Source organism: Corella eumyota, chromosome 7, assembly GCF_963082875.1.
Source record: "Corella eumyota chromosome 7, kaCorEumy4.1, whole genome shotgun sequence".
NCBI lineage: Eukaryota > Metazoa > Chordata > Ascidiacea > Phlebobranchia > Corellidae > Corella > Corella eumyota.
In genome coordinates this window covers 5382016-5409973 of record NC_137496.1, presented here as the reverse complement: position 1 = coordinate 5409973, position 27958 = coordinate 5382016, and the positions used below count along the sequence as shown (strand labels likewise).

General features: G+C 33.1%; 2 protein-coding genes across 2 annotated transcripts; one reads left to right on the top strand and one right to left on the bottom strand.

The window, feature by feature from the left end:
- The first annotated feature begins 241 nt into the window (after positions 1-241).
- On the top strand, positions 242-5923 carry LOC145759450 (NAD-dependent protein deacetylase Sirt7-like). The gene is made up of 9 exons (XM_082573287.1): positions 242-475; positions 832-963; positions 1430-1610; positions 2125-2294; positions 2862-3013; positions 3422-3538; positions 3954-4036; positions 4391-4457; positions 4855-5923. The coding sequence occupies exons 1-9, from the start codon at positions 326-328 to the stop codon at positions 5483-5485; spliced, it is 1683 nt and encodes a 560-aa protein (XP_082429413.1). The 5' UTR covers positions 242-325; the 3' UTR covers positions 5486-5923.
- An 8416-nt stretch (positions 5924-14339) lies between these two features.
- Positions 14340-23686, bottom strand: LOC145759475 (uncharacterized). Its single transcript, XM_082573312.1, has 7 exons — positions 23623-23686; positions 22195-22313; positions 20151-20316; positions 19416-19575; positions 17941-19044; positions 17599-17647; positions 14340-14907 (listed from the first exon to the last, which is right to left on the bottom strand). The coding sequence occupies exons 1-7, from the start codon at positions 23677-23679 to the stop codon at positions 14901-14903; spliced, it is 1662 nt and encodes a 553-aa protein (XP_082429438.1). The 5' UTR covers positions 23680-23686; the 3' UTR covers positions 14340-14900.
- Between the last annotated feature and the right edge of the window lie 4272 nt (positions 23687-27958).

Sequence of the window (27958 nt, the reverse complement as noted above, 5' to 3'; positions counted from 1 at the left end):
TTTTATTGTGTTGTATTTGTTAAATTATTGTTTTAACTATTTTAATTTTCTATAAAAATTGCCAAATTTGTTTAAAATAGATAGCAATTCGATAAATTGGATTAAAAATAATAATTTTAAATTTTAGATATCAATTTTTTTTTAAAACTTTGTATTTTTTATATTTAATTTATGTAAAACTATCTCAATATTTTACTGTGTTATTGTAATATTTCTGTTTTGTATTTAGGTATTAGGAAAAATTAAATTTTTTAAAACTGTAAAATTTGCTCAAAATTTGAAAATGAAAGGATTTGGATAACACAACATTTTTTATGACATCATAATGATGTCATCGAACAAGATCAGTCAACCGAAAAACGATGATGTTTTTGTTTCTAAGGAAAAACAGGGTTTTCATGAGCTGCCAACTAATTCAAGAAAACTACGGCCTCGCAAAGAGAGTATTGTCAGCGAAATCGAAATTTGCAAAAAGGTAAAAAAATATTTTTGAATTTTGTGAATACACTAAAAAGTTTTACTAATTTTACCACTAATGATACATTATTGAGATTCAATAAAATGCTTTTTTGGCTTTACTACATGAGGTCCTGTATTTGATCCCACTGCTTATATGTTGTAGTGCCCTTGATTAAGGCGATATAATATATATAAATCCCAGCGCCAAAAAATGAAATGGCAAATTAACTAAAAAGCACACTTAATAATATTTCAAACTAAACAAGTTATCCACAGTCTGGGTGAAAGCAGCATTAGTTACTTTATGTTTAGACTATGAAAGTTGTCTTCCAACATTGAGAATAAAAAATAAAAAACTATATATTTTCTTAGATCAGAGAAATTGAAAAGAAACAACACCTAGACAAAAAGGATCTATTATACTTGGACGACCATCGCAAATCTGTTTCTTTGGTTAAACAAAGACGCTCAAGCTACAAAAAACTAAAAGAAAGAGCAAAAGAAGTAAGATTTACTGTTATTGTTTTTTTTTATTAAAAGCTCAAAAAATGCCAAATTTTCATAAAAATGCCATTCCTTAGTGCTATGCTTTTAAATTTTTGATTTATTTTTATAATATGGTCATGACTTTCAACTAATACTTTCTGCAATAATTTACCTGCACCACTAACCGAAGTTTTATTTTGCAAGGCTATAAATTAGACATACATATAGATCATCCACTTAGCTCCATTATATAGATTATATATAGATGATTATATTATCATGTTGTAAAATAAAAATTACTTAATTTGTGTAACTAAAACAAGAACTTTAATATCATATTTCTATTTTCTATAAAATTAAAATTATGCATGGCATTAAGTATGTCACATATTTATGGTAAATGTAGTTTAAAATTCAATACCCAAAGCCTTCAGTTTGAAGCCTATCTAGGGCAAGTTTAAAAAGAATTTATTTTATTATTCAGATGCTTGATGACGATGTTACCTTGGATCAAAAATCTGCCGTGTTAGCCAATCTGCTATTATCAAGTCACCATGTGATAGTGTATACTGGTGCTGGTATAAGTACTTCAGCTAATATACCAGACTACAGAGGGGTTGATGGAGTTTGGACAAAACTTAAAGCAGGAGAAAATATAGTCATGAGTAAGTTTTTTAAAATTTTTAATGAAGTTTTTTTGCTATTGAATGTAATAAGAAAAAGTTTCAAAGCAGTTTTCGATTTTTAATTTGCTGGTAGATTTTTTTGGGCTTAAAAATTTTATTTTTTATACCATCTTACTCATGGACTTCACAAAAATGGAAGCACTGGGAATCAATCTCAGGGCCTCATTTGGTAATGCACATTGTCTTTAACTAGTGCAACCCATTACCCGTTTACTGTACTACTGTTTATTACTATAGTTATTTATTTTCTAACACAATTTCATCAGCAATAAAAAAGATTTTTTATAACCCAAGTTTACCCTAACCCTTATTTAACAAAAGCTCATTTATTTCTAAAAGAATGTTGACTTAAATTTTGGTAAAATGTAAATTTTAAAATTTTAATTTTTTTAAAAGTGTTTAACCCTCAAATGGATTTCGGTTATTTGGGCAAATTTACTTTTTTGATTTACACCCATATGCATTCTAACAAATTCAAAATTGTTTTGTCTAGATAGTGGATTAGTAAATGCAATACCTACTTATACTCACATGTGTATAAAGGCTCTGATTGAGAAAGGAATTGTCAAACATGTTGTATCACAAAACTGTGATGGACTTCATGTCAAAAGCGGAATTTCGGAGAGAAATTTATCGGAAATTCACGGAAACATGTTTTGTGAGGTTTGCATCTAGTTTAAAAAAAATTTTTGATGTTTTTGGTTTTGGGATCATATATTTTTTTTGTTACATGTCCATTTATTTTTGATGTTACATGTCCATTAATTTTTTGAAACATAGAGTGCATGACCTAAACATAGAGTAACAACTGTTTCCCCAACCCAGTCTCGAGTTGCCCGTGGCAGTTTGGGAAATTATTAATAATAATTGTCCAACAATTTCGCAGCTGACTCAGAAGAACTTAATACTGTTTATAACGCCTTACTCAAAGGCGCTACAGCATGTGAGGATTGAACCCACAACCTCATGTGGTGTAGCAAGTGTTTTTATCACTACACCATATTTACAACCTAATTCATTTATCCATCTTCTATGTGGGAAGGGCAACTTAATGACCTAAACATAGAGTAACATTAGTGACCCAATCTTAAGCTGACTTTGGCAGTTTGGGTAACTTTAGATTTGATTCCCAGAAAATTATCCTGCTGACTATTTTTTGCCTCGGCAAAAGAAATAACTAGATTTATTGAAAAATAGCTAGATTTATTACTTATTTTTTTTATTAATAAGGTTTGCTCCAAATGTGAGAAGCCGTATTACAGAATTTTTGATGTCACTGAACACACATCATTAAGAAAACATTCCACCCACCGTAGTTGTGATAAATGTAATGGTTTACTCAGGGATACAATTGTTCATTTTGGTGAACATAGCGACGAAAAGTATGTTTTTATTTTTTTTTTTACTAAGGAGTTTTTCTACTTAATTTTTAAATATGCTCGCTTTAGCTAGTGGCTTGGTGTAGTGGTAAGAAAACTTGCCTTTACAACATAAAGTTCTTGGGTTAATTTTTACTGTTTTAATGTTGTTCTGCTAAGTCTAAAACCAATTTGCAGGTTATTTAAATAGTATAATATATAAAATTGTCAAAGTCAACTTGAGACAGGGTTTGGGTGACACATGTAACCCTATGTTTAGGTCGTAAAGTTGGTCTTTCCTCAAGGATAACAATATACAAAAAAATAGTTAAACTTCTTTTTTAGAATATATTGGTTTTTTAACAAAGCCATACAGACATAAAATGTAATTATTGCATTCTGAAGGATTTCTAACTATTTTATTTTTTCTAGCTGGCCTCACAACTGGCAAGAGGCTAAACAAAATGCTGAAAAAGCTGACCTAATTTTATGTCTGGGATCAAGCTTAAAAGTTTTAAGATCATATAAGATGTTGTGGCTTACTGACAGGTAAAGAAAACTAATTTAGTGTGGAAGAATAAGCTTTAATTTCTGCTATTACCAATATTGCTATACCACTATTCCCACTTTTCGACTATTGGCCCTCTTCTTGCTATTACCAGTACTACCCTTCCTAATATTGCAACTTTTAATACTAATCTCACCATTACCTATTACTCAGAGTTAGGGCAAGCTGGGTAACTTGTAACATATTTACGAAGACTGGGCAAAATAGTAAAAATAGTGGGAATATTTATTTTTTACTACCCTTATTGACCTGGTGATATTTTCTAATCTTTAACTGCTGATAAATTGGTAGTTTTTACTTAAAAATACAATAATTGAAATCCAGACTTTTTGTTGTGTTTAGTCAAGGTGCAACACCGTTTATATGTTATAACAACTTTTGTTTTTAAATTTTTAGACCTAAACCGCTTAGGCCTAAACTTGCAATCATTAACATACAGTGGACACCCAAGGATTCCCAAGCCACACTTAAAATAAACGGTAATTAAAAAAAATGTATTGTAAGTTAAAACTTGGTTAAATATATAACCTGCTCTAAATGGTGGTAAGAAACTTGACTCAATACATAAGGTTGGGGTTTGATCCATACTGCGTCGATGCTATAAACGCTGTTGTAAAAACGGTATAAGCTCCTACTGATTCAAAACCAACACGAAGACTAATTATCAGGTTAAAATGCTTAATAATATCCAAAACTGCAACTTAAGACTGGGTCTGGGTAACGTATGTTACTTTATGTTTAGGTCTTAAAGTGGACCTTTTAAACATCAAGAAAAATAAAAACGAAAAAACATTTATTAATAAAAATTAAATCATAAAATAACATATTTTTAGGAAGAGTTGACGACGTTCTGCTTCGAGTGATTAAATTTTTGGATCTCAAAGTTGATGAATATAATAGGTAATATATAATTGATAACTACTTCGTGGTCCTATGCTTCTGTTACCCCGTCCCAGTCTAAGTTTACAATTCTCTAATTTTAGTTGTTAACATGATACAATGGTTAGAACACTTGGCTCTGCCACATGGGGTCATTGGTTTGATCCTTGTTGCTTTTTTATCGTAGCGCCTTTAAGTAAGTTGTTATAAACGGTATCATCTCCTGCTGAGTCAATACCAATAGAAAAAAATTACTTATCTGGTATTACGATTAATAAAATCTAAACTGCCTAAGACAACCTAAGACTGTGTGGTTGTAACAATTGTAACCTTATGTTAACGCCAACCTTGTCACAATGAAAAAGGTAACAAAAAGTAAAGCAAATTAAATTTTTACATTACATTTCATACGTTTTAGCGACAAGTCTGTTATCTTCGAAAAAGCAGTCTCCATCAAGCCAACAGATTATGCAACGTTTAATACTCAATGCATTACGATACCACCTCAACATTTATACAAATTTCAAGAAGCAAACCAATATAAAAATGCAACCAAAAATTTACATACAATACCAGTACAACAAAGTTGCAGTAAAAATCAAAAAATTTTAGATGGGAATTTAGATATTAGTGAATCGAACTTAAAGTTAAATACTGAAAAATCTGGTTCGGAAATTTCGATCTTACCTTTGGATTTAAGTATGAATAATCTTAAGCATATAAACGGTCATACAGCCCAATGCAGTAGTTCTTATACTGATTTTAACTCCACTCATTTAATGCCTAACTTTAATGAAAATTCCGTTAATGGGTCTATTAAAAATGCGGCAGTAACTTTGGATAATAATAAAAATTCGGAATCCTTATCTAAAATTACTGAAATTAGATGGGATTCTGAAGAAAAAACTGTAAGTACTAAAACTGAAAACTCACTGGTATCGAGTCCGCCTAATACCTTGGTACCAGCCTGGTTTGGTAAAGGCTGCCGCAAGCAAGTTGTTAAAAAAATATGTAAACGAAAAAGATCTAAAAAGCAGAACACAAGTTAAGGTTATTAGGTTGCTTTTTAAAATGCAATTTTTATATTAAAATCATACTTTTTTTAATGTCTTTTTAATAATTTTCAAAATACCAAAATTAAAGTGTCAATTGTGCTTTTATTTTTTTCTTACCTCTACAAAGGCGTATGTTATAAAAATTAATCAATTTTTTAATATTTTATTTAAAGCCTATATGCAGTCATCTTATACCATGGGCTAGTTTTGTATACGGCGTTTTTCTTATTTATTAATAAAATCCAATTTTTTGGAAAAAAAACGGAAATAAATCATGAAAACGCACTAAAGTTTTTTTTCAAGAGGTTATTTTTTCACTGTGTGTTTTTTATATGCAAGTTTTTGTATATTTGTAATATTGCATTTTGTGTAGACTATATGTGTGTTGTTTTGTAGTTTTTATTATACTCCGTTACGTTTTTTACTCTATTTATACGGAAAAGATTTGCAGTTTTAAAAATAAATAAACACATTTCAAGTTTAAATCAGATTTCGCGAGGCAGTTTTAAGAAGTAGTTTACTTAAAATAAACAATGTACATTGTACAATAGTCTAATTTAACAAGAGTAAGGCAAATAAATAGCATTAATAACGCTATTAAACGTACCCTATAGCAATTTTTTAGAAAAAAAAAAAAGTAGTTCTAGAGGTTTTAGGTTCGATTACAACAACTGATGTACCATAGCATACTTAAAAAAAAAACGCTTTTAAGACTTTTCTTACATATAAATTAAAACATATTATTGTAGCGAACTTTGTGCGCTTTTTGACGCTTACACTTCCTCGGGGACTCTAACTTACCTTGTGGCTCTAATTTACCTTATCTATGAGCCACTTTTCTTATCGTTTTTGTAAAGTGTTGGTACTTTTAGTATATGCTTTTGATCTGATAGTTTAGTATAATCTTTTAGTTAAATTTGGAATAGGGATATTATATTATATTGCGTTATTGTATATATGTATTGTGTTTAACCTTGATTCTATTTGAATAAGGACAATTAAGTTAATACAACTGTGATTACATAATAAAATTGAGTGATTTTATAACAAAACCCGTTACAATGGAGGTCCTGCCGAGATCTCAAGAAAATGTGTTGGACGATTCGAAAATTTCTTTTAAATTGCACGAAGAAATAGAAAATTTGCTTCAGGAAAAGACTAATGAAATACACAAAAAAATAATAGAAGAAGTTAATGTACAATTAAAAAAACAAATGGGAGAATTTCATGCTAAAATGTATAATAGAGTTGAAGAGGTGGTATCTGATTTAATAACGAGATACAAAAACATAGAAACAAAGGTTAAAGTCTTCATTAAAGAAAACAACGAAACAATGAAGCAGTTACAAGAAGTTATACTTCAACAAAAAGAAAAAGATCAAGACCTGCAAGGTATTTTAAATGAAGCAACAATTGACGCGGAAGAAACAGCCAACAATATATATGCTGTGACAGTAGACTCATTTGATGGGCAGTCGTCGTGGGAAGATTTCATCGCTAGGTTTGAATTAGCGGCTGAATTTAACCGTTGGTCAGAAAGTTCAAAAGGTGTTAGATTGGCCCTACACCTAAGAAATTCAGCGTCGAGTGTTGTAACCAGCCTACGCCCCGAAGAAAGAAAAAACTTCTCAATTGTTCGTGCGAAGTTAGACCAAAAGTTTGGAAAAAAGCTTATTGACCCGGTATCTCTGTTGCATACAAGAGTTCGTGGAAAAAATGAAAAATTAGTGAATTTAGCCGAAGAACTCAATAACATCGTAAAACAGTGCCCCATTTACGACTGCGTAGACAAAGAGCAGCTAGACTTGTTAAAAGCAAATTGCTTCACCAATGCCCTTAAAAGCAATTGGGAACTATATTCGACAATAAAAATGTATAGTCCCATTTCAATGGACGAAGCTTTAAAAGTAGCTTTACGATTGGAAATTGAAGGAAGGACCAGATACAATAAAGAGCGACTGATTCGAGCAATAAATTCTGAGCAGGAAGATGACGTAAGCCTTACTCGCGAAATAATCTCTATGCGCCAAGCCATTAACGAATTAACGGACACCTTATGCAAAAGGCCAAGTAACGTTTATGAACGACCCCAAAGTGGAAGACGAGCGCGAAATGGCAGCTTTGGCCGACAGGGAAACGGCCAGTAGTCGAGTTTAAGGGATGGCACTCGACTTTAAATAAGAACATCCCAACTGTTAATATTAGTGCGACAACTAACAGTCGCCAAAATGGACTTTATTGTAATATTTTTATTAATAATTGTAAATTTTTTATGCTCGTGGATACCGGCGCTGACGCCACGGTATTAAGCTTTAAAGCCTTTAAAGCAGCCAAACTGTCGCTGGAGCCTTCACACTTCGTTTTAAATGGAATAGGCAATGAAAAATTACCAGTGCAAGGAAGTTGTACCATCAAGTGTAGATTCAATGCCATATATTATGACCACAACGTGTTAGTGTCGGATATATTAGAAGAAGGAATCATTGGACTGGACTTTTTACAAAAATATCGCTTCAACATTAATCTTACATCGACCTTTCTTCAAAATGACCTTGAAAAAGTAAAACTTCAAGTGGTAACAAGAAACAAGCCATACCCAAAAATGATCGAAATAGAAAACGAAGGCGTGTTTACCAATGACGACGATACCCAAAACATGATAAAAAGAGCCGTAAAGTTTGTAGATTCGGATCAATGTAAAAAAGTGAAACACTTAATTGAAAGTTTTGTAAGGCATGCTAAAGGAAAACTTCCTACGAATTCTACCTTTCACCATATTAATACCGGTAACACAGCAGCAATAAAACAAAGGCTGCGAAGGTTGCCGCAATCCAAGCAAGTAGAAGCTGACAAGCTTGTAAAAAAAATGCTAGAAGACGGAATAATTTCTCCGTCTTTTAGTCCTTGGTGCTCACCAGTAGTATTGGTGAAGAAAAAAGATGGCACAACTCGGTTCTGTGTGGATTACCGCCAGTTAAACAATATAACTAAAAAGGATTCCTATCTCTTGCCAAGAATAGATTCTATATTAGATGCAGTCAATGGGTCAAAATGGTTTGCCACGCTTGACTTGAAGTGCGGTTATTGGCAGGTGCTGGTTGACCCAGTTGACAAAGAAAAAACAGCCTTTTCAACTGGAAATGGATTATATCATTTTAACGTAATGCCATTTGGACTTTGTGGTAGTCCAAGTACGTTTGAGAGATTGATGGAACAATAAGTGTTGCAAGGTATACCATCCTCTGTTTGTCTCCTATACTTGGATGATATATTAATTCACGCTAAAACGTTTAACCAACTTTATGAAAACCTGGAAGTAGTTTTTAAACGTCTAATGAACGCTAACCTTATGCTAAATTCAGCAAAGTGTAACTTATTTTGCAATAAAGTAGAATACCTGGGACACGTCATTTCGGCCAGTGGAATATCAACATCACCAGAAAAAGTAAAAGCTGTTAAGGAATGGCCACAACCAACCAGCCTTAAGCAATTGCAGAGCTTCCTGGGATTAGCATCCTACTATAGAAAATTTATACAAAATTTTGCGGATTTAGCTCAACCGTTGTATGGTCTTTTGGAAAAAGATAAAAAGTTTGTTTGGACGCGGGATTGCGCAAATTCTTTCAAAAACTTAAAGCTTGGACTTATCACAGCACCAGTTTTAAGCTTTGCAACCCCTAACGGTCAGTTTATAATTGACGCTGACGCTAGTGACAGCGCCATAGGAGCTGTGTTGAGCCAACGCAACGAAACCGGTAACGAGTGTGTTATTGAATATTATGCAAAAGCCTTTTCAAGGCAAGAAAGAAACTACTGCACAACCCGGAAAGAGCTTTTGGCAATTGTTAGGGCCGTAGAACATTTTCATTTTTATATTTACGGTCGAACAGTGCACATAAGGAGTGACCATGGTTCCCTAAAATGGCTTTTGAATTTTAAAAATCCAGATGGTCAAATGGCTCGCTGGCTTGAAAGGCTGGAGCAATACGACATTAAAACCTTTCATCGTCCTGGTGTGCAACATAATAATGCAGATGCATTGTCGCGCAGACCATGCATAGGTGATAACTGCAACTACTGTAATCGAGCAGAAAGTAATTTTTTACCAATTGATACTTGTGTTTATTCGTGTATCTCAAACACCGTTTCCGACACTGATCTGCGTGAGGCTCAGCTAGGCGACCCCGACATAAAATGTATTCTGCTGTGGAAGGAAGCCAGCGATGTTCGACCCGACTGGTGCCAAGTGTCATCCTTAAGCCAAACAGCTAAATCATATTACCATCAATGGGCTTCGCTTGTCGTAAAAAATGGTATATTGTATCGGGCATAGGAAAACTCCAGTGGTACAGAAACAACAATGCAACTAATTGTGCCCAAGTGCCACCAACAACTAATTCTGGATTTAATGCATGGAAATGCAAGCTCCGGACATTTTGGTATTAAAAAAACAAAAGAACGATTGCGGAGAAAATTTCATTGGAATAATAGCCAGACGGATGTTGCAGCTCATTGCAAAACCTGTTACAAGTGCGCTTCAAGAAAAGGACCTTTAAATAAACAAAAAGAGCCAATGAAATTACACCAGGTGGGCTATCCATTAGAAAGAGTAGCCATTGACGTAATGGGGCCATTACCGACATCTTATTTGGGTAATCGATACATTCTTGTGGTAATGGATTATTTCACAAAGTGGCCAGAAGCATACCCGATGCCGAACCAAGAAACTGCTACAGTGGCTAAACTACTTATAGAGCAATTCTTTCTACGGTTCGGAGTGCCTTGCGAAATTATAAGCGATCAAGGTTCCAACTTCGAGTCCCACCTGTTTAAAGAAATGATGAAAGCTTTTGATATTGTAAAGACCAGAACCACACCATATTGGCCGCAAGCAGACGGAATGGTCGAACGATTTAATCGAACTTTGGAGGCTCAGTTAGCAATGTTCGTAGAAAAAGGCCAACGCGATTGGGATCAACAACTGCCATATATATTAATGGCATATCGTACAGCAGTACATGAAAGTACAGAGCATACCCCCGCCAAACTAATGTTTGGCAGGGAAATAAATTTACCTACAGACTTTATATTCGGTCGACCGGAAATCACTAAATATTCAGCGTGGGAATTTGCCAAAAAAGCTCAAATCAACATTGATGAAGCTCACGAATTTGCTCGAACAAAACTACATTTATCCGGCCAAAAAATGAAGAAGTATTACGATCGTTCAACTGCGACAAAGTTACTAAACGAACAGGAACCTGTATGGCTGCATTGCCCCCAAAGAAAAAAGGGTCTATCCCCAAAACTGTCGTCGCCGTGGCAAGGTCCATTTAAGATAATTAAGCGTATTAACGACGTGGTGTACCGAATCAGACGTTCACCAAAACATCAATCAAAAGTCGTGAATCGAAACCGGTTATGGCGTTATAGTTTAAAATTGCCAACCAACTGGTATCGAAACAATAATGGTCAAAGCAATACACCGGTACAAACTATTAAACTATTATTGATGGTATTAAATTACCAACCTCGCGCAGAGGCCGCAACATTAATATACCACATCGTTATCGTTAAAAACCTACCGTACTTTCCTTTATAAATATATATTCAATATTGTTATCGTATTTACTTCATTGTTATTATTATCGTTGTATATATCATTATTTCTCTTCGTTAAATGGTTGTTGTTTCGTCTTTATAAAGTTCGCATTTTGATTATCGTTTTATTATTTGTATTATGTGGTGCGTGTTAATGTTTATGTAGTTTTAATGTATATCACTTGTGTAATGTATTGATTATCTTCTTATTTAAATATTGGGAAGGGAGGAATGTAGCGAACTTTGTGCGCTTTTTGACGCTTACACTTCCTCGGGGACTCTAACTTACCTTGTGGCTCTAATTTACCTTATCTATGAGCCACTTTTCTTATCGTTTTTGTAAAGTGTTGGTACTTTTAGTGTATGCTTTTGATCTGATAGTTTAGTATAATCTTTTAGTTAAATTTGGAATAGGGATATTATATTATATTGCGTTATTGTATATATGTATTGTGTTTAACCTTGATTCTATTTGAATAAGGACAATTAAGTTAATACAACTGTGATTACATAATAAAATTAAGTGATTTTATAACAAAACCCGTTACATTATTCAGTTGAATCATAGACAAAGCTGTACGTACTAGCAGGTTACCAGTAGGCCTGAACTGAAATTTGTTATCTTAAAACTAGGCTTCTTTCACACTGAAAACCAGTTTTTGCGGTAATAGTTACTAGGTATCAAAATCACAACACGTAAGCAAGGTGCAAATGAGTTTAAAGTCGTGGTTAAAACCGCAAAATTTCGTAAACATATTAGTAAGATGTCTGAACTACGAAACATTGGTAAATTAAGATTAAAGGCTACAATTTTTCGGTGTCAACTTTTTATTGATGTAAAGGGTTAAGGAACACGTGGGTAAAGATATGAGAGTGCTGACACGTGAAAAAAAAGACTGTTCCTGTTAATAAGTTTAAATATTCAAAATACGGATTTGAGCAAAATAACCCCTATTTTTAACTTTCTTTTATCACAAATATTTAAAAAATGTATTCATAATATGGATTTTGTAGGTTGGTTAGGTAACCGCCCCTATTATTTATAAGTATATCCCTAATTTACTGAATAAACATATTACTAAAAAACAAAAACAAATTTCAAATTTTATTTTTAAAATTATGGTTGTTGATAATACTTCCAATCGATAAACAGTTTTTTGCAATACATACACTTTGTAGTAAAGCATTTTGATTGTGTGTTTTTTCGTTACTTAGCCACGAAAATGTTTGGCAGAGCAATGATCATACAACCCTGTATGATCATTGGGCAGAGCTACTGTGTAAATGTTGTTCTTAGCAGGCTAAGAAAATCCCCTTATTAGCTGATCTCTTAAATCTTTGATAAAGCGACATCTAAAAACAAATTAGTGATGAGTATTAAGCTTTCTCTTTAGTAACATGCGTTATTTTAAACAACTTTAGCTGAGCAAATTTTTAACAAAACAAACGGGCGGACATTTTTCCTTTTAGGCAAAACACGTACGTTCGCCTAAACGTTTTGGCCTTAAGATACTGCGATTAATAATAGAATTCCTGTTTAACGTTTTATATACAAGAATGCCTTACTAATAGGTGAGTCAGTAGGCTAATGCTTTAACAGGCATCGTAATTATATAATAGCGTAAATTACTTACTTATTATGCGATGTTGTGTAGATAATATGCGATATTGTATTGTAATAATATGTGATTATGCATTGTAAGACGGGATCTTGTATTGGTAAACACGTATATATTGTTGTTATGTATTACTATACAAACTAACTTAATTTTTTTAGCAAGTTTAGGCTAAATTTCTTAGTTTAAGTTATTATGTAGGGTTGTAGAAATACTGCAAAACAAAACTACATCATGTTTGAGAAACTGTATACCTTACATTTTTTGAGAAAGATGCTATATTCAAGCTGATACGTAAGTTATCATGTTATTTTGTAGTATATTTAAATAACTGTTGTACATATTACACTAAAATATATTGCTTTATCGACTAAAATATTATGTTTTACTAAAACCAGGAGTAAACGATGTTAATATTTTAACAGTTTTGGTACCAGTTATAAATGTAGTAAGATATATTTTTTTGGATTTATCCTTTATTTTTGTAAGTGTTATATAAAAAACAAGTTTTTTACGTGAATCACTTTTAAACTTTGTGTTGGTGCATGTCGAATTAATTATTGCGTGACTCATGCGTTTGTTATTTTTAAATGATCCACCTTAAAATACTGTCCGTCAGAGGTCGCTGTGACACCGCTTTAGTTAAATATATTCTCACTAGTAATTTGCAAATGGTAATATTTATTTTGATGAAGCAAGACTTTCTTTAAATATGATATATTTGATAAATTAACATGCCTATTAATCTAAATTCAAATGTTGTTATAACTTTAAATGGGAAAAACAGTTTCTTGAATAGGAAAACTGATTTGTGTATTACCTTTATTATTAAGCATACATTTCTAGATAGCAGAGCATTAATAAATAAAACGTGTAATTTATTACTTAGTCTTTAACGTTTAATATGCTTAGTGGTCTAAGTATAAAGGCTTGCTAAAGATACATTTTCAGCTAATGATTCAATATGTTTTTGCCAAGCACAAAAACGTCAAATTATATTCGTATTTCTTAATTTTTAAGTTATTTTTGTCTTAACTTAAGACCTATGACACATAAATGAACTTGTTGACAGTAGCATATATATATATATGTGCAGAGTTCAGACCGATGACATAACTATAGGTTTATTGTGTGCTGTATAAACACCAAAACAAGGCGCGCTTATTACGGTTTTATTAATCTCAGATTGAATGGGCTTGCTTTACCTTATAAGAACTTGTACGTGGTTTTATTAAGGCGTAGTGGTACTGGAAATTTTAACTTGTGTGTCATTTTGTATTTGATTTATTTCGAATTTAATTGCTGGCGGTATATATGCAAAGGCTATACGCAAATTAATGTTATGAATAATTTGTGACACAATTTTTTAAGGCTTAATTAAAATATAATGATATTACTTAAAACCAAATCTTAAAAGCTTTTAAGTGCCTAAATATTGTGTCATAAATCAATAAAACTTTTGTTTATAAATAACTTAGCCGTTAGTATTTCTGCTTCTAGTTAGTTAGGGTTATGTATTTGTTATTTTTTTCTAAATAGGTGTAAACGTATAACTGCCTGTCCTTAAACGAAATACACGGTTAAAGATCGTTGAAACTTTTAATGAAAACGTTAATAACAATATTGGTCAACCAAAAATAATAAAAAAATATTGATAAAATCAAAAATTACTGAAATTACCTAATGATAAATTGCTTAAATATGGACACGTTCAAAAAGGTTACAAAAATTAAAGGACATTTTTCTTGATTTGAAGGATTAGTGTAAGAGTATCACTTTTAAAGATAAATAAATAATAATATGATTAAGAATGGTTAGAATATCAGACTATTTAATCCATAACGTAATGCGATTTTTACTTAGTGGTGTTTGGTTATATCATTTCACGCCGGCCATTACAATTACAAATTAATCCGAAAACGTTACTAAGTGTAATTTGTTATTCCAAGTAATTATTGAAACGCAGCGCTTCGCGGAATAACATTTGTTCTGCTGTAAAATCTGAACAAAATGGCGGATGAATATTTTTGAACGGCGTCTTACGGTCTAGTTTGTTTATTGCCTCTTTTTAAAGTTGGGCCACACCCCTTTGCACCTCCTTTTCTATGACCCCTCGTGATCGGTCATCTTGTCGACATGATGTCACTTTTTATGACGTAATTTTGATCACGTGTTTTGTGGCCGCTGTTGTTTTATTCTCTGTTAAAGAAAAAAATGTTTAAATTTAATTTATATCTTGTACTAAACCATTTGAAAATTTTATAAATGTTTTGTTAATTTTTGATAAATAAATTAACTTTCTTTCCTATTCTTCTTAATCAGAAAATGCAAACAAAAAAAAATCAATATTGATAATGGACGTGCAAAATTTTTAATAATCTTTAACATATGTTTCTATACATCTTTAATAAATGCGGTCAATATTTTTAGGATTTGGTACCAAACCTAACTTTTATTAAATTATTTTAAAATTTTGTGCACTAGCATACTATGTAGTTAACGCGTAGTGTCAAAGTTAGAAAAAAAAATTAGTTTGTTTGCCATTTTGTTGCAAAGTTTTAATTACTGGTCACAATTGAGCGGTTAGGCATATTTTACCGTAAGTTTTTGCAATTTCCGTTTTACCGTTTTTGCATTGTGTATATTAATTTTCAATTATTTTATTTTGTATGTTAAACGACTTGTTATAAAAATATATATATATATATTTTTGGGTAAGCGCGCGACCTAAGATATTTTGCGTCGTGCCAAAAACTGAAACAAGGTCAAATGTTCATCTTTGATATGAGGATAATTACAAGTGCCTGAGCGACCGCGTTAAAGTTACTTTCGACATTCCAGTCGCAAGGCTGTAATTTTGAACTTAATTGCCGTAGATCAAGTCAGGTGCGTGCGCTGCTTTCATCTTGTTTACCAGCCTATAGGCTAACACAAGGACGGTCAAATTGTCTTATAAGTAGGACTTCTGCCAAAAATTGCCTTGTCGCTATGTGAATATTAAATTTGAAAACGTGACCGATGACTTAACTGGACGTCTTTAGCCCTAAACTTGACGAAATTACTTAATTTTGACGTGGACGTTCATTAAGCCTAGATTAGTTTTTGTTATTTTACGATTTAAAAGGTCGTGATGTCCATTCCTCACGATTTAACCTGTCATGTATTTTCCCATGCGACCTGCGACAGGCCCTAATACGCTTAGCCTAGCTCTCTTAACCGGTAAAAATGCGATTAAGTTATTGCATCATATACAGATTAGGCTGGGTTTTGTTTTGACTTTGAAACCACACAATACTAAAGTCGTGACCGAAATCGAGTCGCAATCAAAGGTCTATTTATTAGTTTCAAATTCGCTTCTAATCACGTGTCTTGTATATGTTATTGCCATGTCAACAACTTAAATATTAATATCTATGGGAAATAAAAATCTAGTTGGTGGTAAAGCCAGAACAAAGGCTGACATTTTGCCTTTTCTAAAAAAATAAATTTAGCTAGATCAGAGAAAATAAGAGTTTGAAAGTCGGTTTGAAAATTGTATTACGTACATTTTTGCTAACAAACAAGCGTTGTTGTTGTTTTTCATGATAAACAATTTTTAAAAAGGTGTTGTTGTTGTTTTTGTAGGTTTATATGCAAATTAATTTTTTGCCTACGTGAAAAATAATTCCTTAAACCATTTCTCCTACAAACGTTGCCTCGGTTAAATGTAAATACGCTTAGGGCTTTATTATGCATGCAAATAGCTTTTAACTATCAACTGGATGATGCGGTATAAAAAGCTTGCATTTAAAGCTATACGGCAATTATTGTCTAAGGCGTTATAAAAATACCTACAATTTGTTTATATTTAAAAGATCGCCGAACAGCTAATGATCGAAAATCGCAGGATTACAAACCCGATAAGTCTTGCAAAATATTGCGCGATTTCTAAATCGTTAAGAGTCGTAGACTTTGTATCGAATCTGCAGCGCATGGCGCCGGCTTATTTCGACGCATACGCGTTACTCTATCAATCCCCGATAATCAGGAATTACGAACACGTAGTTTATGACTGTGGTGTATGGGCACACCGATTAGGAACCCTTTAGGGTAGGCGCCAGTGAATCTAGAGGTCGCAACGCCGTGTCTAGTAAAATGCCCGGCGGAAATAAATCGCGCGATTCCGGCCGAATCCTGCGTCTCCGTCTGTCCGCATTTTTATCCGTTTTGTGTAAATAAACTTACTCAGCTTTTAAGGAACTCTAAACAAACACGAAAAGGCCGACGGAGTAACATCCAGCAGTATATTAGCATATATATTTTTGTTTTTAAATTTTTTTTTCTAAATCTAAGTTCATATATAGCCTATAGAGCTTAACGCCGGGGGTGCAACAATAAAACAATTTCAACGAACATTCCCTAAATACCATAGCTTAAATGCCATTTTGAACATAACCAACAATTCCACAAATTCTAAAAAAAATCAGGTTAAAATTATTCGAAAATTTCGGCTTTATATTTTCGGTGGTACCATTCGCAACCATCACAACATAATTTAAATTCTCCCTTGGCATCGCATGAGAAGGAACCGTTCTCACAATCGCCACTCAAGCCTGCACCGTTTACGTTATAGAACTGGGTGTTTACAGAACAATGTTGCCATAACACAGCGTTGCCATAACCTAAGCGCTGGTAAAGGCTAAAGCGAATCTGACTGTGCATGTCAAGCCCATTCTCATATTGCCTTCTAACGCCTTATTTCGAAAGGCAGTCGCGTGTGGTTTGCTGGTTATTATGAGAATAGGAAGCTGTAATAACTGCATGTAAAAATACCCGAATAGTAAACTGGTTTGGCTCCTTTATTATATAAATATATACTGTATGAGTTGTATAATTGTAAGATAAACTTACCGAGTAGAAATGTTAAGATCCACGGTTGGGCTTTCTTGATTCGGAGAACCTGTAACATTTTGAAAACGTTTACAACACTTTCATTTTAAGTCAACGTTTTAAAAAGCTAATAAAAACTTGAGTAAACTATTGAACTACGGATTTTAATTAATCTTACCAAAAAATCAAACACTTAAGATTACAATTTATGTATTAGAAAAAAAACACCTTCGAATTGTTCTAGGAAAAAGGTCTTATCCTATGGATATTATCTTTAGTCATACCTTCCCTAAAGTACTTCGTGCAAAAATTTTAATTCTATTGTTTTTACAAAAGTGTTAGCACGTTTTATGTTAAACTTACGAATAGTGTAGGGCGCATGCGCAGTAGGAAGGTTGCCTGTTCTTATTTCGTCGTGCTGTTGAAAATATGGGGCTTGGTAGGAATTGGAATCGGATTGTGATGACGATACAGTCATGGTCGCTGATTCATAGTAGGGCGAATGCGCCGCTGCGTGTCTCTTAGACGGCGAATTCGTGATCCCGGGGGCCGGAGAGTTATCTGCCAGGGTAACCGGCGGCTTGGTTTCCCCAGACTGGGTGAAGATGTTGGGGTTATACCTTTGGGAAATGTCTGAACGGGGGTAGTACGGTTGTACGTGGCCCGGGAGGGGCGGGGGTAGCACCCGATCTGGGTAATATTCGGAGTTTGGGTACCCTGAGTATGAGTATGGTGATTTTACGTCATGTGTGCCTGACGTCATTCTCGTTGGATTTGGACTTAGCGATGACGCCATTTCGCCAGGCTTAGCCGGGTTGTACATACCCTGAGGAGGCCCGTATTGTTCGGCACAAGAAAGCCGGGCGTACATTGCATCGTTACCAAACTGCCTGGACTGGCTGTACTCGTTAGAGTCCTGCTCGCGCTCCCGTCTCAAGTCTTGTTCGCATGGGCTTGATACACTACCAGTCATTGAAGTAGACATGTTGTGAAACGGCCCAGTAGCCCAGGATTGCGCTGGTATACGACATGGACTAATCATCGGGTGGTTGGGAAGGGCTCTGGTCGATGAAGAATAATGGTCGGTAGTTTGGTAATGCTGGTATGGCGCGTTGGCCATTACCGATTGCTCTAAAGGCGCCCTGTAAGACGACGGATCGGCATCATTGACCGGCGACCAGATGGTAGGATTCGAACCTTCGCTGCCTTCGTATCTTGACGGATGCGATGTTTCTGAATTGTTTGAAAGCGGGGGAGGTGGTGGAAAAGAAAAATCACCCGCTCGTTGGTGATTTCCCTGTACACCGCCCTCGACGTCCAGTTTGCTATTTTCGTTGTTCGCTCCTGCGTACGAAGCAAGGTCACGTGTATGTGGGTTTGTGACGTCACCGTTGTTAGTGCTAGTCACTTCGCCTCTGTCTGCTGAGTCGTCGGAATCCATGGATTGACTAACGTCTGGTTTGCTATCTACGAAAAAACAAAACATAAAAATATTTAGATGTTTTTGGCCATTGGACTTTGACTTTAGGAGTCGATTACGTCACAGGGTTTGGTTTCGCCATGCTTTCGAGTTCATGTAACATGTTTATAGGGTAACTGTACATGTAAGCTATATTACAGTTAGACCAATACATAAATAAGTAGTAGTTTTAACTGTGGTTATTTCCAAGTCTGTAATGTAATCGATTTTTTAGGGTAAAGTCCAAAGCCCAAGATCTGCTTATTAAAAAGTTCAGTTCCCCTTTAATATTTTCCATAAAATATTTTACTAAAGTTTCTCTTTAATCTTTTGCCATTGAAGTCAGTACCCATTTAATACTTCGCAGTAAAATAAATACCTAGGTCCGGAGTTTGGGAGCAAATATCGTCATCCTCCTCGTCTTCCTCGTCTCCATCCTTCTTCTCACTTCCAGCTTCGTTGGATCGATTCTTTGGGATCCAGGTCATCTTGTTTTCCTTTTTCAGACGACGTCGCGCATTTGCAAACCAAGTCGACACCTGTAAAATATTTTTTTTTACAGTTACTGAAATCTTTTCTATTGTAATACAGTTCATTTAATTGATTCCTGGTCCTATTTATAGCCAAATTACTTTTAAAAAAAGGTCTTTTTCAAAATTGTTAACACCCTTATGCAACTTCATGGTATGAAAGTCTTGATTTTTACCAGTCAGGTTGTTTTCCTTTTTTATTTATTTTTAAAAAATATTTGCCCTAGATATTTTTGACTCTGTTTATATGTAGAAAATTGCAATTTCGTACGGTTTACGAAAAGCGTGCTTTCCACAAGGCCCCTATAAACACTATGTTTATTTTCTCAAACTATAATCGCATTAAGCAACCATACAGATAAAAACCTGTCCTAGCTATTTTTAACTCTGGATCAATCTCTGAGAAAAACATTAAATAAACGTTTAAGAATCGTGCTTTAGAAAATCATTAGCAACCATAGTCGTGCGTCTGGGCTTGATTTGTATATTGATTATTCTTTAAGATAAGTAAACAGATGCATATTTTTAAGCATGTACGTTCTTCCTAACACCACAGCGTGTTTCATTATTGTTTAAAAGCATACCTGAGTTAAAGTCATTTTCGTTATAATTGCCAACATGATTTTTTCTCCTTTAGTCGGGTAGGGATTCTTTTTGTGTTCTTGTAGCCATGCCTTCAACGTGTTAGTCGACTCCCGGGTAGCATTCTTCCTTCTTACCCCATCGTTGATATCCATTCCGCAATACCTACTATAAAAACAATACAGTTTGGGTTTATTTATGTGAAAAAAATATTATGCTTAAAGGGAATTTTGCTGATGAATTAGTGTGTTAATAGCCTCCAGTCAGTTGGGGGCACATTAGATAAAGGTGGCACTATTCCAATTACCAAAGAGTTCTGTACTTCTCCTTGGGTGTGGTTTTTTATCATTTACATATGACATGTCAATCTGCGAAATTACCAAGACCTACAGCCAGACATGTCAACAAACAAATAATTCATTAATCGCCCACTGATGGCTTTCGGTAAATTATGACGTATAGGTGAGCTAACAAGGAAGGAATGATTAAATACAACCAGTCTCATATAGGGCGAAGTTGATAGGGATTTGAAAGTTAAGACAATGTGCCCTCTGTGTGATTTTGCTAAGGTCGATGACCGCCGGCGCGAAAACCTTCATATATTTCTCTATCTGTCTAAAAGATCCCTTTCATTGGGTTTTTGGTTTCGTGTATTTAGAGGCCATTTTGGAAGGAAAAAAATGCGGCAATATTAAATCGTTTTTTTTTTGATAGTTTATATCAAGATCTTTTGGTATTAATCTTGTTTTCTTTAAGTTCACTGTCATTAAATTTTTATTCAACATACTTTAGGTCATAAAACAGCAATAACTCCTCCTTGTATACAACGATCGCGATTTAGAGGTCGAATATTAACTCAAGTCATCATGCATATTATATTTATTATACATCAATTCGCGTTGGCAATTGATATCCGCATAGTTTTCAATTTACTTCATCTTGCCTCCCCGAATAATCTATCTCAGCGTTTACCACGACGTCGGTTCACACGCTCGTCTTTCCCCGCCTCGACAACCGTGGCTTTCCCGTGAAATTTTCCACTGTTGGACCAGGGTCGTTTTGTTGAACAACATATTATAGCATATGCTATATATATATATAATAAAGCTTAGTGCTCGGGTAAATTTTTGCGGGCAAATATTAGTTGAGAGTTGCGACCATATTACGACAATTAAAATTCCGACCGTGGGTGGGCTATCGACTGGTATATTTAACATAACAGTATGCTGTCTTTTTGTTATGTGGGAATGGGGCTAGTTATGTTAGTTGCATTAATGACTTTTACTATGCATGTAGTATACTCTTTGTTTTATTAACATGATTTGTTTTTCGAGTAACTTGGCGCTTCTATTTTCTAAGGTTGATTCGATTACGCAATATTTAACTTATTTGCCGAAATAAATTTAATAAATTGTGTACGGGGCGTGTTAAAATAATTTAATATTAAAGGTTTTATATTGTAATACTGTAAAAATGTTTGGCACTCCCAGCAAAGAAGTTTTTTTTTATGTAAATTAATACTTCTAACAGATCAAAAATTCTACTGCCACAATCATTGCAAAGTGTTAAAAATAATTTTATGATAAACCATATTAATATTAATTAAAATTGTGCAAAATATATCTGGCACAAAATTAAAACTTTCACTAAATTAGACGGATGTCACATTTCGTTCTGGAATTCTTTCATTTCATCTTTTACAGTTGGAATAATTAATGCGTTTTCTATTAGCTTTATTTATTATTCATTAAGTTTTATTTATGTGGTTTTTATTTAATTCAGGATGCGATCTGATAATATATTTAAATGAAACGCAAAAGGTTAATTTATTTTGTTTTGTGGGGGTTTAAAAATTGGATTTAAATAACTCAAACTATTTTATTATATGGCTAATATGTAAAATGCAGTAATTTAGAAAGTCTGTAAATGATTTATTCAACTTATTTGTCCTTTTAATTAAGTAATAATTTCAATTTAATTAATGTAATTCCCCAACAAAAATATTGCAACTTTAATCAAAAAAATTAAATTAATTTTTTATGTTACCTGTCGTATGGGTATTGGGGTCCAAACGTATTTTCGTAGGGGTAGTACCCGGGCGGGGGCTGGGCATATCCTCCTGTCCACATTTCACCGCCCCCTGAACCCATGTCGTAAGTGGGACCCTAAAAAATTAAAAAAAATAGTTAACATTTAAATTTTTTGTGATTTTAAAGCAATATTACAGATAAATGGCTTAAGTCATATATCATTTTAAAATGGAAAAATTATGAAATTCATTATATTAAATTTTTAATTTTTAATTGTACTTGTAAACACATTAAAAAAATTATATTTTATTGGTATTTATTTATTTAATTTTTTAAAATTTTGTACAAAAAAGGATATTTGAATTTGAATATTTTGAAGATATTTAACCGATCTATATACTAACTATTAAACTGTTTAAAATTTAAATGTAAATTTCTCAAGTGTTTGCAGAAAAATACCTAACTATTTATTAAAAACACCGAAAACTCTATATTTAATTTGAACTTTCGCGACTCTCTCTCTCTTCTGTAATATGCGGCCATTAATTATTGGCCTGGTATTTAATAATGATCCAATAATGAAAAATAACACGCTTCGGGCACCTATACCCCGCTACGCACAAACTCTGGCAGACGACAAAAAGTCAAAAACCGCATAAAAATGACTGCTTCAAATTGAGCGCGAGTAGAAATGAGGCAAAAACGATTAATTAGTTCGGGTGACAGTGATTGTCGGTAGCCTAAGCGTGATTGCCTTATAATTGGCAATTGGTTAAATTAAAAAGCGCTCTTCAATTTGCAGTTTTTAGTTGGTATTTTTTTTTGTGTGTGCTCTCAAGTTAGCCAATTAAGTTTTACCATAAAAAATTACGCAAAACTAATAACAAACACAAAAACACAAGCATTCAGTTTTAAAAATATATCTTACTTTAAAATTCTTACAGAATACTCCAAATTATAATAACCTTTTTGTGAGCTTTGGTTACTGTTTAATTTTACAAAATGTTAAAGCCACATTACAATATTAATAAAACTTTTTATTAATTGCTCATAAAAAACTAAAGTTATGAAATAAAATGGCTATCCTATAATTTAATATTCATCCAAAATAAAAATTTTGCGAATTTAGAAATGTCTTTTAATAAGAAGATAACCACAAGATTAAATTTAATAATTTATTTTTAGTATCCCAATAATTTCACTTTATTTTTGTTTATACGCCGTCTAATCTACTTATGTAATCTTCGTGTTATACATATTGTATTGATTAAGATAACAATAACATTGAACCCAGGCTAGGGTTACGCGTTAACTTTAAAATTGGAAACGCAAATAAGGATATAATTTCATTTTTTTTATTTGAAAAATCTTCAAAATTTAATTTTTGTTATTTGGGTGGACGTAAACTAATGTCGCCATTTTGAAATATAAAATTTTCACTTACCAAAGAGGGGTAATATGGCGTGGGATCAATTCCTGTCGTGCCGTAATGGGGCGCCATAAGTCCGGGTGCGGCCCCTACTGATCCTGGTGTGGATCCGTAACTGACGGGGGATCCAAGAGCCGACGAACCGGCCTGCCCTGAATACATTCCTAATCCCGGTAATTCTGGCTGCATTCGGCCGGGAATAAGGCCTCCTTCTCCCGTCGGATACGTCCCGGCGGCCTGCGGTGTTTCGCTCGTAATGTTGCCAGGCGCGCTGGACAGATTTCCGGTCAAAATCGAAGGCGGCGTCCGGGCTGGGTTGATGAAGTAGTTTGGTGGCTTGTGTGTTTCGGTGTGGCCCAGTCCAACCGGTTGCGGAATTAGCATCATATGCAACGCTTGCAGTTGACAATTTTCCTAGCAAAATTTTTCAAGTTACTTTACAGACAAATCTAAATACCTTATTTAAAAAACAGTAATTGATTAATTTAATAAATTATATAAGTCATTATACTTTTACGAGCGCCCACAAAGCATGTATGTGCTCCGTACTACGCTTTTGATTAGTAGTCAAGAATATCTCGCGAGCACTAACTTTTCGCGTACGATATAGGGAAAAAAATCTCTCCCCGCGAGAGAACCAAAGAGAAAGGCGGGGAGAAAGTGAGATAAAAACGAGAGGCACGGCAACGTATATGGCGACGCTGGGTCTTCGTTTTCTTAAACAAATAAAACAATTTCGTAAATGCGCAATGAAAGGTGTTCAGAAATTAGCAGGCTGCTTGCTTTCGGTTTTGTGCAGACTTGTTCTAATTGCTCGACGCCAATCTTAATAACCTACGAGTTTAGATCTCTTAACCATTTGCTGTGAAACCTTGTTTAAAAGTCCATCGAATACAAACAAAAAAGCCTTGTTTACCTTTTTTAACCTGTTGCATTTTATATAAAAATATAAAGGACAAATATTAAAGGTTGGTTAATACAACATTATTTATTCTACTCTAATATTTTTGTAGAAATATTTTAATATAAAATTTATTTTTGCTAAATTTAATTTTTTCGATAATTCTCTAAAAGCGTTTTTTTATTATTAGAACTGACTAAATCTGTATTTTATTTTTGGTAATATAATTTTTTTTTAAATGATTAAAAAGCCACATTGTGATTCGGATTTTGCTGAATTTTAAAATAATTTAATTTAAAGTGAAATTTCCAGTGTCGTTTAAAATTCTAAATTCTAAATAACGCAACAACACGTAAAATTTGCTTTTATATAAATACATTTTTGCCATAGTTGTAAACTATATGTAATAATATTTCATTTAAAGAAAAAACATTTTTGTCAAAATTTTATAAATTAAAAAATCTACTTTTGGATATTAAGTAGTTGTTATAATTTTATCATTTTTACGTTGTTTAGTGACATTTTTAAAAACCTACGCAAAATCTTATAACCCTCGTACGTAAAATCTAAAGTTTTATCAAAATGTCAAATTTTTGTATATACAAGCGTCGATATTACAACAACAAACACACATTTTAATCAAAGTTCAATACAGGTAAACAGTATATGTAAATTTTTTCACCCATTATATCTATTAATATTATAGTTTCAATTTTGTAGCATTTCCGTTCTGTTTGTGTTGATTCGGAGATAGGCTAAATACGTTTTAATTAGAATGTTAGACATCGAGCAGAAAGGTTATTCGTTATATCACCTAATCTCTTAAACTGACATTAAACTAAATCTTTCGGGTCGTTGATAACTTGACTCAGAAAACTCGACGTGATATACAACGCCGTTCCCTTAATACAATTGCTGTTGTTCCGTAAACACATGTTTACTAATAAAGGGTTTTTTCAAAACCTTAATCTAAATGCTATGACAGCGTCCTGACGTTAATATATATACGTTCTTCTTATCTTGATTAATTTTTTTTTTGAAAATTTCCAATTTTTAATCGGGCGATTTTTTCCGTTTTGAAATGATCTTAAAAAAGGCATTACTTTTTGGCACGACTTGATACTCTAAACACGCCCACATTTAAGGAGAATTTCCGTTAAGATTTGAAACCGTGAGTGAGGCTATGGATTTTGCATGAGTTGTGTAATAAACGTTATATAAAATACAGTAAAGTCGTGAGGGTATTTTCTTTTCAAGTTTAGAATGGTATTGCAATTTGTTTGTTTAATATTTTTCCGGAAATGCATTTTTTTTGTCTTGAAATGTCAAAATTTGATTAATGTTAAAGTCATTAGGCCCCACAATCAAACACGGCAAAATTTCTACTGCTGTTTTTATATATCATTTTTTGTTATTAATTTAACATTATGTAGCATTTGTTATAAGTGGAGAATTTTAAGCAAAAGTTAAGAAAAGAACCATTGGGTATTTTTATTTTGGTTGGAAACTTTTCTCATCGTGCAAATTTAACCCAATTTTATGTTAACATCAAATTTAATAAATGTATATATAAACACACAATGCTATAAATACATATGCAAAAAAATATCATATCAAAGAGATTTAAACAATCAAAAAACATGCACCAAGTTTAAAAGCAGTTGATGAAACCTTATTAATATTGTTTTAGTATTGTTGTAAAACTAGTTTTTAGTTTTGTTAATATTAAAATACATTTGGTTGTCTGGTTATTAAATGTATTTCTTTGTTTAAAAGTTAAACTAAATTTGAAATAATATGTAAGATTTAATTGCAATCTATTACACCAAACTTTGTAAATATTGCACCAAGTAACTTGCAATCTATTGCTCAAATTTTCTGAAATCAAGGTCAAATTGTCGTACTGTTTTTAAAATCTTGACTAAGCCGCTGTATTTATTTGTATTGTATATAAACTAGTTAGAAAATCATACTCTTTCACGATTAGTAGCAAAAATTTACGCGCGATCATCATGCGTAGGCATCGGTCTTGTGACAGTGCGTTTTACATTTTGTTTAGGTTATGGAGTTAAAAATAGACAGGCAGTGGCAAGACGGTAAAGATTCTTTATATAATTTCGCCACCCCAGAAATCCCCTTACATTTTTGCAGTCTGGTTTTAAACCGTTATACATGAACATGGTGCAATGTCGTGCTCTGACACAATCGAAAAGTAAAGTTTCCAACAAAGGTGTGCATGCAAGCGACATTTAAACTTGCATGTTTTAAACGATTTGGAAGTTTTTGTTGGTTAGCTTATTAGAGTTATTTTAAGCAAACTAAACGATGTCACGTGATTAAGGACTTGAGGTACCTTAATCTTCTTTGTTAAAGGTGAAAAAAATTACTTTGTTAGGGTTAAATATTATCTGTATTGACTATAAATTTGTGGGGTGTTTAAATTAAGATAATTTTAAATCTTAGTACCTACCTACGTTATGACAAAAAATTGACTAAGCGTACCGAAATATTGAAAAAGTCATAGTTTCTGTATTTTAAAATTATAAATGAACAATTACGTCGAAAGGGTGCCTATATTTGGTTGTTTAAAGAGTTAATTTTTGACTTTTTTCCCTTGGAGACGTGGCCGTATCGACTAGCGAGTTAAAACCGACCAAACGAACATTGATATTCAATTTAGCTTTTTTCTCGGCTCGAATATCATTAATGCATTTTTTCCAAGCGCGTTAATGTCAGGCTGTCTGCACTCATTTTATGCATAATAAAATCTGATCCATTTAACCTCTGCCTATGAGCGATCTGATATCAAAAACACAAGCTTAATATGATTGAGGCTTGATATAATACGATTCGATTAGGCTAATAATCAAATAACAAATTTGGGGCAAGTGATTTGTTGGTTTGATTGACAGTGGAAGTTTTAATGCTAAAAACCTTGAAATTTTAAAATCTTGTTTTATTTATTTATATGTTGTATAATATTAAGGCTTAATCAAATTATAATACAAAGTTTATTGTGAAAATCATAGCTTAACAAATGTGGCACTTATTCGACCACTAAACTTAAGTTGCCATTTTTACGCATATTGCGGTAACCTATTGCTATTTTGGTTTTATTTTTTTAGAATACCCTATGCAAAGATATTTAAATTATATAATATTGTAAACAAATTTGGTACAAGAGAAAAAAAACAAAAATATTTTTTTATTGAAGTATTTGGTATTAATTTAGTACAAGGTTTATCGTGCATTTATTAACTCTGCAAATTGGCCTTTCTATCGAATTTGCAAGACGTCATAAAATAATTACACCTAATCGTTTTTTATTTCGGTATCGAATTCATGAAAGCTATTCAGGAACTCTTCTTCTATTTAGGCTATTGTTTCGACATGCGGTAACTCAATGCGTTTCCTTATCGCCGAACTCTGTCGTAAATCGGCAAAGGCGAC